The sequence below is a fragment of the Pyxicephalus adspersus genome, chromosome 8, assembly GCF_032062135.1.
Source record: "Pyxicephalus adspersus chromosome 8, UCB_Pads_2.0, whole genome shotgun sequence".
Lineage (NCBI taxonomy): Eukaryota > Metazoa > Chordata > Amphibia > Anura > Pyxicephalidae > Pyxicephalus > Pyxicephalus adspersus.
The window spans coordinates 38,112,348-38,127,332 of NC_092865.1; the positions used below are offsets into that span (position 1 = coordinate 38,112,348).

The window sequence follows — 14,985 nt, forward strand, 5'->3', positions numbered from 1 at the left end:
GTCTGCTTGTAGATTGTAGACATCCTGTATGGACTTAATTCTATTACAAAGTTTGGTGTCATCTGCAAACACAGAAATGGTACTTTTAATCCCAAACTCTATAATATTTATAAAGATCTTAAACAGTAAAAGGTCCCAACACTGAACCCTGGAGTACACCACTAATAACCTTACACCATTCAGAGTATGAATCATTAATGACAACTCTCTGGATGCGGCCTTTGAGCCAGTTCTCCATCCATTTACAGAATGACTTTTCTTAACCCTTTACACCATAACTTGCATATTAACCTTTTGAGGGATACTGTGTCAAATGCTTTAGCAAAGTCCAAGTACACTATATCAGTTGCTACTGCACGGTCTACCTGTTTACATACTTCCTCATAAAAAGAATAATTTTGTTTGACAACTTCACCTATTATATTATTTTCTAGCAGAAACTCCTCCATAAGGTTCTTAATCAAACGTTCTAGGACCTTTACAACTATAGAGGTTAAAAACTTACTGGTCTGTAGTAACTTGGAAAAGACTTTGCTCCCTCTTTTTAAAGATAGGAAGCACATTGGACTTACGCCAATCTATTGGTACCATGCCAGTGATTAAAGAGTTTCTAAAAATTAGAAACAATAGCTTTGAAATAACTGAGCTTAGCTCTTTGAGGACACGTAGATGTAGGTAGTAACAATGCTATTTGCATTTTGGACTTGAGCCATTTTCCTTTGTGTACACAGAGCTAAAAAAAAAAAAAGTCTTTAAATCCACCGTTTCTTTATCCCCAGTTACCAATCCCAAGACATCCTTTTAGGGGCCTACATGCTCAGATCTGATATTTTTGCCATTATTATATTTAGTTAAATTCAATGTTTTTATGTAACATCTAATAGATGTTAGAGTATGGCCACCTTTAGTTGTCACCAGACCTTGTCTCAATTGGCATATTTACAGTGACCTTTTGCTATGGTAACACTAAAATCGTAATTATCCTAATTTCTGTACCTGTGATAAATGGTCACTAAAATCATAAAGGGGTAAAAAACAGGTTCATCCTAAGGGATTTTGGACTTCTTGGACGACACAGTTCTTGAGAACAAAGAAAAAGTAACTGTTGTATGCTTTTTGAAAAAATATTTCTGCCACAAAATGCAAGCTGGTTTAAAGTCTTGATTCATGGCTGATCTTACCTGTGACGCCTTCTTGCAGCAGGTCTGTCATTTTGCAGCATGATGTTAGCAAATTGGTGGTAAACTGATCTAAGAGTAGAATCTAAATAAAAAACACACCACGCACTTTCATCAAGTGAGTGTAAAAATATAACTCTGCTCTTCATCATTATTTATAAGGCAGCACAGACAGCTTTGATAATAATTAACGTATGATATACATATTTGTTACAACCAGTAAAACACTGAATAGTGATTTCTGTTTGGCTGACAAAAACAATACATTTCTTTATTAATTCTGATATACATACATACATTTATACAAATTCTTACTGCTATATTATAAAATCCTTTTTACCGCTATAATATAAAATCCCTTTTTAGGACCAACCAAGCTATTCTTTAATGCCTTTGTCCGTCTAATGAAATTGAAAATTACATATCAGGATTTTACCTTCAACTAAGTCTTTCGTTTCCACTGACAATTATTGAACGTATGTACCCAGCATAAGGAAGGTATTGATCTTCCTAATATCCAACTGTATTGTTGGGCCAGCCAGTTAACTCGACTGGTAAACTGAAACATCCCATCAACAACTCAAGACTTGGGCCACTATAGAATATTATTTTAGTAATGCTCCAATCCACAGCCCTTCTTCCTAAACGCTTCCTGAAACATACATTGATTGGGTATACCTTAAAAACTTTTCACACTGTATGTGTATGAATAACAAATTCACCTCCCTAGGTTCCAAAACATTACTTATTTGTTCTTCAGGTATGACTTTCCATTTTCTATCACATTTGTCACTACTCCTCCCCTTTCGTACTAGTCATCAGTTTTTCTGCAGAAACCTTGTGTGCTTCTAATACGCCTCAAACACTGTTTAGTCCCACTCCTATACCAGCTTTTATCTATGAACATGGACATCTATTTGCATAGCATAGCCAAAATGAGAACAAGGTCTTATAGTAGTAGTATCCCCCCCCCCCCCCCCCCCCCCTATAGAGGGGTGCACCACCTGGCACTTTTCAGTAACCACCTGGCTGTTTTTGGGTGGATGCTGAAAAGTTTGGTCAAAATACAGGTGTACTGTGGAATAATACAAAGATTGTGGAAAAATGGGACATACTAAGGGGGAGGCATTAGAAAGTGGGAACAAAGTATAGGGGGTATTTAAACGTATAGGAATTATCAATGTGATCATATGAGAACAGTTACATACAAAAATTATTTATTCAAGGTGGTACAGAGTACCTGGCTTTCTCCACCCAATGACAACATTTTCTGGAGATGTCATAGAAGAGATTTGTAGAAACAAATGTATTCTTTATCAGAAAAACTAACTTACCTTCCATTCATTTTCCTTTCTACAGTCATCGAAGACTTCAGTTTTGATTTCTGCAATACAGAAACATTTTAACTGAAAAAAATAATTCATCCACATTTTTATTGCTATAAAAATTATATTACTATTTTTGATATATGAAAAACAAGAACCTGGCAAAATGTTTACCTTCCATTCCACTTTTAAGCCCTATTACCTTAATCTGCCCTAATTATCCTAATTTTTCCTCCCTTTGTATTTTTTTCTAAATATTATTGCCTTAACTTTTTTTGTTGACACATTAAAAAAAATATATAAAAAAAATCAAAATTTAGAAAACAACAAATTACATTTGTAAGGAATGTCATTATGCTTTGTAACAGAAGCAACATCTTGTTATTACACAAAGCAGAAGTTATAAAACGTGAACTTGTTGACAGAAACACTGGCTTTAAACACTACAGTTAGGTCCACAAATATTTGGACAGAGACAACTGGTTCTGTACATTACCACATTTAATTTAAAATGAAACAACTCAGACGCACTTGAACTTCAGACTTTCAGCTCTAATTCAGTGGGTTGATCAAAAAGATTGCATAAAAATGTGAGGAGCTAAAGTCTTTTTTTTTTTTTACACAATCACTTCATTTCAGGGGCTCAAAAGTAAGTGGACAAATTAAAAAGCTGAAAATAAAATGTTCATCTCTAATACTTGGTTGAAACCCCTTTGCTGGCAATGACAGCCTATAGACGTGAACTCATGGACATCACCAGATGCTGGGTTTCCTCCTTTTTAATGCTCTGCCAGCTCTTTACTGCAGCGGCTTTCAGTTGCTGTTTGTGGGCCTTTCTGTCCGAAGTTTAGTCTTCAACAAGTGAAATGCACGCTCAATTGGGTTCAGATCGGTGACTGACTTGGCCATTCAAGAATATTCCACTTCTTTGCTTTAATAAACTCCTGGGTTGCTTTGGCTGTATGTTTTGGGTCATTGTCCATCTGTATTATGAAACACCTCCCAATCAATGTGACTGCATGTAGTTGGATTTGAGCAGACAGTATGTCTCTGAACACCTCAGAATTCATTTGGCTGCTTCTGTCCTGTGTCACATCATGGATAAACACTAATGTCCCAGTGCCACTGGCAGCCATGCACGCCCAAGCCATCACACTGCCTCCGCCATGTTTTACAGATGATGTGGTATGCTTTGGATCATGAGCTGTTCCACACCTTCTCCATACTTTCTTTTTCCCATCATTCTGGTAAACCAGGGGCCTACAAACCAGTTACGGCCTAGTTGGTAATTCATTCTGACCTAACGCCAATCTGACCTAATCTCGGCTGGCAACCCGCGGCGGAGTCAGAACAAACTACCGGAGCCAGAGCTCTAGAGCCACATGTAGCTCCAGAGCCTCCGTGTGGTGGCTCCCTTCCCTATTTACTGAGGCCGGCGTTAATACTTCCACCACCAGTGAATAGGGAACATTCCCTCTACTCCGTATGTATTGCCATGACATTCACCTTATCATCAGAAGGTTATATATACTATTCATAGGGAGGATACGTATAATATATATATATATATATATATATATATATATATATATATATATATACACACACACAGTGTATATTCATCAGGAGGATATGCACTTGGTATATCTGATATATAATCACTATATATGTTCATAAGGAGGATATAGGCACAATATATATATATATATATATGTATAAAGATAGATTTATCAGGGGGATATGTACAATGTATATATATAAAAAATCATCAGGATACGTGGGCTATATATTAATATTTTCGGACAACAAATAGTGTTGTGTCATTTTGCAGCTTCTCTTTAGTGCATCCAGACAACAGGCCATTGTTATTTTTTGTATTAAAATTTAAAAATCACACAACTAGAAGTAATTCAGTAACAAGGTGTCATACAGAAAGAAAACCAGTCTGTGCAAATGACTACTGATGCTTTGTTATAGCAGCTTTGCCAAAGCCACACACTGCCAGTTTGCATTTTACAGCACAGAGAAGGACGTGCACGCGCACAGGGGCAAGACGGGCACGCGCACAGTATGTCAGGGGCTGTTGGGGGTAGCTCGGGCTGTCTGTGAAGGAAATGCTCTGACGTCATGGCCTCATTACAAACACCTCAGGAGATTAGCGAAGTTCACGTAAAGCAGCTCTGAGCTTGAGAAATAAATTAATGAGGGTCTGAGGTCTCCGGGTCTAACTGATCTACAACTGAAATCTGACGAGAAGTTACTCAGGCTGTTTACTTTCTCTGAGACCGATATCACCGCACACCACAGCATACTTACTCTGCCACACCGTGTACTTCAGTCCCTTCTCTGTGGTGGCTGACATGTTGGCTGCCAGGGCTTAATAACTTCCCAGCACCAACTTCCCTTTCAGAAACGCAGTGCAGGCCTGACAGACTGATGTGACGGTGTCTGTGCGAGTGGGGCGGGGCTATGCGGAGCCATTTACATTGTAATCACACAGAGCGGAGGGGAGGAGCCACCTTCCTGTCAGATTCTGCTACCAGCAAGCTCTCACTTGCTGACTGAACTTAGAGCAGCGAGTGGGACTGTGAGGTTTATCTATGAGGGGGAGTTTGACCTGAGATTTCATTTGGGTGTTGGGGGATTTTTTTCAGAATGCATGTAGGATACATCACCCTTTGTGTACTTATGGAGTTAAAAAAAGGAAGGTGGCAGGGTGTGATCTGGTGTGATCTGAGTATTCATATTGGGGAGGGGGGGGGTTATCTGATATTTGCTGCCTGTTCTAGAGCTGCATATGTCCTAACCCAGTGCTTGCAGATGCAGTTTACATATGGACTTGTTGACCTGCTTCCTGAGGAGTTTTATTTGTGGGGTGTTCTGAAATGAATGTTAGCAAAGTACTTTTTAAGGTTGGGTCTACATGGACATTTTTAAAAATGCAAACGTTCCTACTGTGTTTATATGCTTTTTTATGCACTTTTATATTAAGGCAAAACACTGGAAAACGTCTTTTCCCACATTTTTATTGCTTTTAGAATGCGTTTACGTTTCAAATACTTATACACAGGAAAACACCCCATTGAAATTAATAGAAGCGTTTACTTGCAGTTTCCCACATTTTTGGGTTATACCCAGCGTTAACCCCTTGTTTTAATTCTTTAAACGTTGAAAGCAGTGTTATAGATAACGCTCATAAACGTGCCTCCATTGGAATGCGTGGGAATTTCAAACATGCACTTTTAAAGCCTCAGGTTAAACGCTGGGGAAAACATCCATGTGGATTGCTGGATTTCTGCATGTGGGACGGTAGTTTTTGTTAGTGGAGTTCTGATGGATTTAGTGAATTTTGCTGGATTTAGAATTTTATGGGAATTTTGCAAGATTGGGGATTGTTTGTATAATTTGTGAGGATTTGTTGGATATCCTGGATTTTGTTAGAATAGCTCCAAGGTATCTTGGATTTCTGTCAATTTACGGGGCTGTGCTCGATATGGGGGATTCTGCGGGATTTGGTTATTATAGGGTATGACAGATTTTCTTTTTAAAATTTTAGATAAAGAGTGTGGGTGAGGTTTTATTTTGTTTGTCGGTTTTTCCCTGATCAAGCAAGTCTAACAGACAGCATAGGGCTGGTTATATCTTGTGGCTGACAAATAGCCTAATGTAGATTGTTTCAGAATTTTACATCTGAAAATTCATACCTCTCAACATTTGAAAGTTGCAAAAAGGCACACAAATGAATCTTGCCAGTGGGCGGGGCATGGATAGGTGGAGATTTAATGTGCAATCTCTTCATTCAGGAATAGGAGTTTGGTGATCGTTTAGGAACTTTAATAATTTATCGGTTACTAATTAAAGAGGCTTCAATATAACTTGGGGTGAAATTGGTTTAGTTTACTTGATGGAGACACCCTGATGACAGCGAGAAATTGGGATGGTTAGGAGCTATGATAATCCCTTTGAAAAGTCTATATGGAGAGGAAAGGTTTGTTTAATGTGGTGTCAAGCTTGATTGATGATTGCGGTAGCATTGCTGCAATGCGTAACACAATTTACACTATGGCAAGTTTCTCGAAACAGAATCTGTTTTTGACAAACCACGCAACAGAAGGCCTGCTACTACCACCACTGATGGAAAAAAATTAACTCCTGGAGCAGGCATTCGTGCAAAGCCAGGGAAAGTCCATCCAGAGAGCTGCACTGGAACTCGACATCAACAAAAGTTTGATTCAGCGGATGCTTCAGAGAGTGATAAAGTTCTACCCGTACCAATTTGAGGTTGTTCAAAAACTTCAAGCAGAAGATTATGATGCTCGGTCGAAGGGGTCCCCTCGAATAGGCTCCGCACTTCCCTGACCTTACACCTTGTAACTTTTTTTTGTGGGGCTATTTTAAAAGCAAGGTGCATGTTACTGAGCCTCGTAACCTTTCACAGCTTGAGGAAAGAATACGCACAGCCTGCTTTGAGGTCGGGGAAGAGATGCTGCAAAAAGTTGGAGCAGCTTGCGTCCAAAGGAGGCTGAAAGTTGTCAAAAATGGAGATGCTCATGTGGAGGTATACAACTAGTCTTCAAGGTGTTTGAATGTGATGGCAAACCTAGCATGTAAAACTGCAATGACTCCTTTGTTGATGCTAAAAATATAAACTCGGTTTCTTTTAGGGTAATTTTTAGGGATTCATTAAAAGTGTATAGTGATTTTTGGGACACTCTGTGGGCGGAGGGATACTAAGAAAAGAGGATGGTAGTTACACCTCTGATAACTCATCGTTTTTGTTGCCACCCCTGTCTCATTTTTGTACATGAATAAATATGGATTTTATGTACATATGTATGAGAAAAATAAGACATCCACTGAAAATAGGCCCTAATGAGATTTGAGGTAAAATTAGTAAAAGCCCCTGTCTTATTTTCGGGGGAAACACGATGTGTGTATATATATATATATATATATATATATATATATATATATATGTGTGTGTGTGTATATATATATATATATATATATATATATATATATATATATATATATATATATATATATATGTGTGTGTGTGTATATATATATATATATATATATTTCTTCCTCTCCTGACCTTCTTCTCCACTGCACCTCTGCACCAGCTGCACAGAGAGCTCACAAGCTGAAAAGAAGCAGGAAGCAGTTGCAGACTGAGCAGTTGCACCTGAGTGACATGAGAGTCCCAGGCAAGGAAAAACAAAAAATATGCATAATTAGGGCAGTGGGAATGGGCTAGAAACACTCCCACCAAAGATGGCATTTCCCAAATTGCAGTTCACCGCCTAGGCAATGGAGAGACCTGGGGGTGGCTAGAACTCGTTTTTCATGTTTAAAGGTCAAAGCAAGCTGTAAAAAAAAGTATTCAGATGAATATAATTTGGGTTTATGTTATCCATAAGCCAAAGTTGATTTTGTGAGTATAAGTATGCTTTAAGTATATAAATGTTTTATTAAATGCATTTTTTTTAGATTTCAGAATATCAGTGTGTTGAAAAGGCTTTCATGCCTTTAAAAGTCATAAAGGTGTTTTTTATATTTTTATTACTAGAAAGATTGAATTATATCTTATTTACAAGAACTGTGTCTGATTAGATCTTTTTCTCCTTTAGAATTTTAAATTATGGTAGTTAGTTGACCGATATTACCAGTCTGTTACTTCTAAACACAAGTTGATACCAGAACATATTGACTTCTTTTGTAAGTCGATGCAGGGCATTTCTGCTAAAAGCAAAAACAGCTGTTGAAGTTACTGGAAAAATATTAGAAATGATAAATCAGCATGGATACCCAAAGTGAAAGTAAATGTGACCGGGTCAGAGAGTTAGAGAATAAATTAGCTGCGTGCTCACCTCTCCAGCAGCAATCCTCTGAACGGATGACACACAGCAGCCTGAGATCCGTGCATCCGAGGATGAGAGCTGCTGAGAGCTGGGCGGGGTATTCAAATCAGCCGGGCGGAGCAACTGGCTAAAAACCTCTGGGGAGAACTATGTACTCCTTTTTAAAGCATTTTGCAGGTGACTGTTTACCTTCACGAGTTGGCTACATACTTGTCATTGTGTGAATGTAAATGGCAGCACATCAATTACTTTTGTCAGTTGTAAGTATCTCTCTGCTGCTTATATTAAAACTGGTGTATAATGGTAATATTGAGTAGTTTCCTCAGTAATTTGTCATTGTTTAGGGGCACTTCTTTTGGCTGTCACATGGTCACCCTTGATTAACCTGCCAGATGAATGTACAGTTTGAAGAAATTAGCTACAGAGCAGTATGCAAGCATAGTTTATCTATGAAACAAGTATTCTGTTAACCACTTTGCTTCCATAGACTGTGTAAATTCGCTTATAAATGCAATTGCCTGTGTAATTTTCCTATTTCAATTTTTGGGTTTATTTGGGTAATATAATGTACAAAAGTAACAGATGGATGTGGGCCATTTCTAAAGTTTTCAGTCATTCTGATCACTAGTAAATTTAGGCTGAAAGATCTGCATTGATCACATTGCCCCGTTCATAAAAGTGTTAGACTTGACTGGCAATTTTATGATACATAGACAGGTCACTAATTCAAGATCTATACTTTCTGATTGTCAGATAGTGTTTTCAACTTTCAATGGAATGGATCTGGTTCTTCAAAACATTTGCTAGCAAATGACTTTGAATAAATCCATTCCAGGTTTGCTGGATCACCCAGCTTCACTGATGAAAGTGTATCCTTTCCAGCCTTGGAGGGCTTTAATAAATCAGGCCCAATGAGTATCAGGATGTTGGTTAAAAAACTGCATAAGATTGGGCTGTCTTCAAATATAGTTTTAAAAAGTACCCGGTTCTACATGGTTATACACATTTTAGCCCAGTTCAGGCTTTAGAGGTTTTGTTAAATCAGTTCAAGAAAGGATAAAAAGATTTGGCCCAGTTCAGGATGGTTAGTCTGATGGCCACCTAGAGTATCCTCTTGAAACAGCATAAGGTATAATTATTGTTCTTCTCTGCATGCTTCCTGTATTATGTTATCTCACTGTGCTTTGTAATTGTTTTGTGCTATTTCAGTTAAAAATGTAGGAATTTTAGACAATTAGAAGCCATTTTGGGTCCATACAAAATCTATGACACCCAGTGTTCTCCCCAGCCCCTTTTAGCTGGGCGCACCACCCGGCACTTTTCAGTAACCACCCAGCTGTTTTTATGTGGCTACTGAAGAGTTGGGTCACAATACAGGGGATGCCACCCGCCTACAATTTCTTCCCACCCTGCTCAAAAAAATTCCTGGGTTGAGCACTGACACCTCGCTAAGGGCAGGCAAGACTGCAAATGATGAAGTAATTGCATGTAAATATTACATAACATTTATGCTTTTGTTGTTCTATTTTATTTATGTTTGTCTTCAATAATTTATTGACGCAATACCACATATTCTGCCTAATCAACAAAATTATTTTTTTTTAATTTAATTTCATGAAATTAGAATACTGTCTGTTCTTATTGGGTAGCTTTTTCTTTAAAGGGTATTTTTTAATTCTATATTTTTGTGAGCTCTGAACCAAGTAAGTGTAGGGATTTAAATTAAGGCTGTGCTAAAGTGACTTTTTTTTTCTTTTTATAAATTCCCATACCACCTTTTATGGTGTTTGTGGGTGGCACATTTTTGAATGTTAGAGAACGCTCCTTTTTACATTTTTACAAAATTTTAATTTTTAACCACTTTTGATAAAAGCTTTTTTAGGGATTTATAAGCAGCTTTAGGCTTTTAAAAACCTTCTTTTTATGCCTTCAAATGCTTGTTTTTACCATTCCCTGCTCATCTTAATCTTCAAAAATCTATCTAGCAGCCCATTGTGCACCTCCGCAAGCTTATTTACAGCCCCTATTATGCATACCTAATTCCCTTTACTTATGTGTTCCACTAATTCTTCCAATTGTTCTTCAACCACCAATACATCTGTTAATCAGTCCCCCTGTCTGCTTTATAGGGGCACATTGACAACTAAGTGCATGACGCAAGGGTTGCTGAAATTATATATTTGAGCACCTCTTGAACACTTTAAGCATCAGACATGTCTTTGGGAATTGTTTCTGTACTATGAACTTATATATAAACCTGTTTACCAGTGACTCCTTTTTCAATGAGGTTATCCAATCCATCTGAAATATGACCATTAACTTTTCTCAAAACAATCCTAGAGTGGGTTGTTCTGGGCTTATCCATCTGTGAAAGATAAACTTTTTAAGCTACCAGAGAGACAATGAGCATCATTTCTCTGTACATGGGGGATGAGACAGCCTTCCAAGCTGTACAGAATTTTTATTTACTTTCTTAATATTTTGCACAGAAACTTTTAGCATCAGGAATTTTTTTGAGGTGGATACTACTCCTGAAAGTATTATGGATTTAGAACACAAAACTCTGAACCATTTTGACCTAAGGGACATTTAATTTGAACTGTTAAGGTTTAAATGACACAAGAGTCTGGACTTTCATTCCTCATTTGTACAAACTTCCACAGACATACCTATTGCCAATCTTGCTTACTTTAGCATTTCATCTGGTCCAAGGACAAGGTATGACTGCCCCAAAAAGAAGGCAATGTTTTGTCCTTTTCTGGACAAATACTCTAAGCCACTGATAAATGTTTAGTTAACTTGGTGTGGTAGTATGTATTCTGTTTTAGCTCCAAAAATACTGTATTAACAGTATTTCCTAATATAATAAAAACATACAAAATATATTTTTTAAATAAAACATTTAGTTATGTTAAATAAATATGTTTTTAATTGTTAATTGTGTTGTCTTGTTTTAATATTATATCGGAGTGCACGAAAGCTATAGAGTATATTTGGCTGTCAGGTTATATGACTCATAGGCTCTGGAAAGCTAACTCATTCTCAATATGTGTGCACTGAAAAAAATTACAAAGACAGGCAAGAGTATATGGTAACCTATGATTTTTAGATTATTTCTGTAGCACTTATTGTATCAGTAAACTTTGATAACATAGAGTTGAAATGCAAGTTTCTGAAATTTTGTGTGTGCATCTTCATGACAATCACCTTTCTCTATGATTTTGCAACCTTGGATCAAAATAACAAGTTGTAATATTATGATAAGATGTCCTATTAGACATTAAATACCAGAGTTTCAATGAAAAGGGTATCTCTATCTCCGTCAGGGGGTATCTCTATCTCTGTCTAAACAAAACTAAAACTATCATATATAAATACAGCTCTCATACTGTGCTACCATTAACGTTACTGCACATCCCCACTATCAAAAGTAGCACAATCCCAACTAGTAGCACATTCAGATACGACAAAGGCTATTCACATCATGCCTCCACTTCGGAGGAAACATGTAGGCACTAAAAAAGAATAACAAGTCTGTCACCAGAATCAGTCTACAATATTACAACTGCAAGCTAACCCTGCCCTGCTAGAGAAGGTTGTATATTTTCCAATTCCACTCACTCAGTCTCAGGGTAGCAGATTATTTAAGTGATTTAAATTAAAGCAGTGTATTATTTATGACCCACAATTTATTTTTAATGCATTTTGCATGGCTGATTCATGCACACCAGACCTCTGAGCTGATATTTGGGGGCAGTGGTCCTTGTTCATTGGCTCCTGAACTGTTTTTTTTACAATTGTTTAATCACTTCTCTAATAATAGGTCTATGGTGCATAACAGAAGCTAAAATATACAGTAAAGTAGTAGTGAAAAAGAAAGTATGTACTGCTTCAATCCTAAGGCTTTTTGCACCTGGATGTAATCAAAACTTATCTGATCCTTAGGTGGTTCTAAAATTATTTAAACCCAACCTTTGGTGCAAAACACACAACAGATACTACCTTGAGATTCTTTTTAACAAATAACGCAAAATAGAGAAGCTATGTATGTATTTACTTTAAGACTTGGACAACTCTTCTAAACAACATTGGTTTATGCACAGCTCTCTTATGGTCCCACCACAACGCGTTGATCTTTTTTCATGTCCAATTTCAGCCAAGTTTTAAGCATTGCGCAAATGGCCTTACATTTGACTCTTGGATACTTTGGTATACAGAGGAATATATGGTCCACTCATACTGCAATATGACCCAGGTCCTGGGCCACAAAACGAACCCAAATCATCACTCCTCCACCACAATGCTTGACATTTGGTACAAGGTGTTTGGTCTGATATTCTATGCTTGGTTTTACCAACTGTGGCATTGTGCATTATGGCCAAACATCTCAACTTTGGTTATGTCTGTCCAAAGGACATTGGGTCTGATTTTATTAAAGCTGAACTGCGTGATCGAAAATGCCTGCAATAGATTTCCATGGATAGTAATTTGCTATTTGTTACCAAATGTTTTAAATATGGGACCAGGTCCATTCCAGGTTTTCTGGATCACCCAGGTTCACTGATGAAAGTGCATCTTCTCCAGTCTTTAATAAATCAGACCCATTGTTCCAGAAGTTTGCCAATTTAAGCCACGCTGCTGTGTTCTTTTTAGAGAGAAGAGGCTTTCGCCTAGCAATCCTTCTAAACAAGTCATACTTGTTCAGTCATTCACCATACTTACTGATGCCTGTAGAGTCTGAGATGTACAGTAGCTCTTTGGTTTTACATCTCTGAGCATTATCTGACTGTGGCGTGAACTTCCTGGGACGTACACTCCTGGGAAGATTAGCAGCAGCCTTGAATGTTTTCCGCTTGTGAATAACCTTTTCCACTGTAGTGTAATGGACTTTAAACAGTTTGAAACTGGCTTTTTAACCCTTCTGAGATTAATGACCACCAGCAATTGTTTCTCTAAGATCATTGCTGATATATTTTTTTCTTGGCACTATATTAACACAGACCTGCCAAAATGTTTGCTTTTCTGAGGCGGCCACACTTGCTGATGATCAGTCAGTCAAATGCATTCAAATCGCATCACCTTGGTTTTCACACACTGTTTCCGGGGTAATATTTTTTTAAATATTGTAATATGTAATACGAGGTGGTGCTGAGATGTTCCTGGCTTTGCCCCCTTACAGATAAAACAGAAAAATGAGTGTGGGGGCATATGACAGCCTAATATCTTAGAATGTAACTGCAAATATCAGGTCTTTGTGATTCTTAAAACTGTTTTTTCTTTTAGTGAGAAGCTGTGATGGCAGAGGCACAAACAAGTTTCACGTCGTTGGAGTTACAGGCTGTCATGAAGTTTTTGTTTCTCTATAAAAGTAACCTGCTTTAGTGGCATTGGAAAAAGTGATAAAGTGCTTGATGCTATATGAAGAATATAATGAAACAAAGTTAAAATAAATATATAAATAACAGGATTCACCAAAATACTGTGTTTTTTATTTTTTTTTATTTTTACAAATGCCTTCCCATAAGTTTGTACATTTGGATTGTCTGAGAATGTAGGTATATATCAATGTGGGTGTTACATAGGAATGCCACAAAATCCTCCTCATCTCAGAATAGCATAGCAGAGAAAAAAAGATATAGCAAAACATTATCTCTCTCATTCATTATCAGCTGTAAGTTAGGTATCTTAAGATCATTTGACTTAAAAACATTGGCAGCTGTATGCAGGTACCCATGGATCACTCCTCCTTACCCAATTAAGCCATAGTTGGGCAAAATCAGGTTTACAATGATAATCATTTATTTCCTAGTTTGAAGATAAACTATTGCCCTGATCAAAAGATTACTGGATACTTACAATAATATCAATATGAATACTAGGTACATTACCCTTCCTATTTAACCGGCAGTGTCCTATAAAGAAAAGTGACCAAAATCACTGTTTTTTCTTGGGCCCTTACAGATGTCAGATAGACATCAGGTCTTTCATGATCATTTCCAGTGATAGATGAAAAGACGAGCACTGTATACACTATTCTTTACAATGGAGAATTAAGGAGGGAGGATGAGTGTGGTTATATGGTTCATCAATCTGCCTGGGTGGATTGAGAAGTAACATTGAGGGAACCACTGTTCGCATGCCTGAGATGAGCATAATTGTCTCGGTCAACAATTATCTGACATGAGTATGCAGCTTTAGCCAGAAGATTTTGAAGTTATTTAAATATGATCTACAACAGTGAGCTCTTTCAGCACATGCAAGAGATTGTCTTCCAGATACATGAAAGCCGAATTTCTGTGGACATATTATTTTCCATTGTTTAGGGGTTGGAAAACAGTGTATTCATAGCGGTCTCTATTTACAAATGTATGTGTAAAATTATGTGTGTTTTTATTTTTTTATTGTGTTTTTGTTTGTGTCAGGGGTGGTATTACAATATTGGTGGTGGAGATAAGGTTTTTATGTTGCCTCAGCATATTATTGTATTTTTTTACATTTTTATTGTACTAGCTATGAATTCACCAATGTGTACGTGTACATATATGTTCATACTTTATAAATGCATAGAACTATCATCTGATAATGTGTAACATATAACTGTATTTTATACATTTTTTT

The 14,985-nt window shown here is 37.2% G+C and overlaps 2 protein-coding genes across 2 annotated transcripts in view; one reads left to right on the top strand and one right to left on the bottom strand.

Moving 5' to 3' along the window:
* The window catches only part of STXBP3 (syntaxin binding protein 3), a 27,336-nt gene extending 22,364 nt beyond the window's left edge, over positions 1 to 4,972 (bottom strand). The window contains exons 1-3 of the mRNA XM_072420081.1: positions 4,820 to 4,972; positions 2,513 to 2,562; positions 1,182 to 1,263 (exon numbers count right to left, since the gene is read on the bottom strand). Of these exons, the coding sequence (XP_072276182.1) occupies positions 1,182 to 1,263; positions 2,513 to 2,562; positions 4,820 to 4,865 (178 nt within the window). The 5' untranslated portion in view covers positions 4,866 to 4,972. The remainder of the gene's footprint in view (positions 1 to 1,181; positions 1,264 to 2,512; positions 2,563 to 4,819) is intronic.
* FNDC7 (fibronectin type III domain containing 7) overlaps positions 4,594 to 14,985 on the top strand; it is a 25,395-nt gene continuing 15,003 nt past the window's right edge. Inside the window, exon 1 of the mRNA XM_072420079.1 lies at positions 4,594 to 7,061. Coding sequence (XP_072276180.1) covers positions 6,987 to 7,061 — 75 coding nt within the window. The 5' untranslated portion in view covers positions 4,594 to 6,986. The remainder of the gene's footprint in view (positions 7,062 to 14,985) is intronic.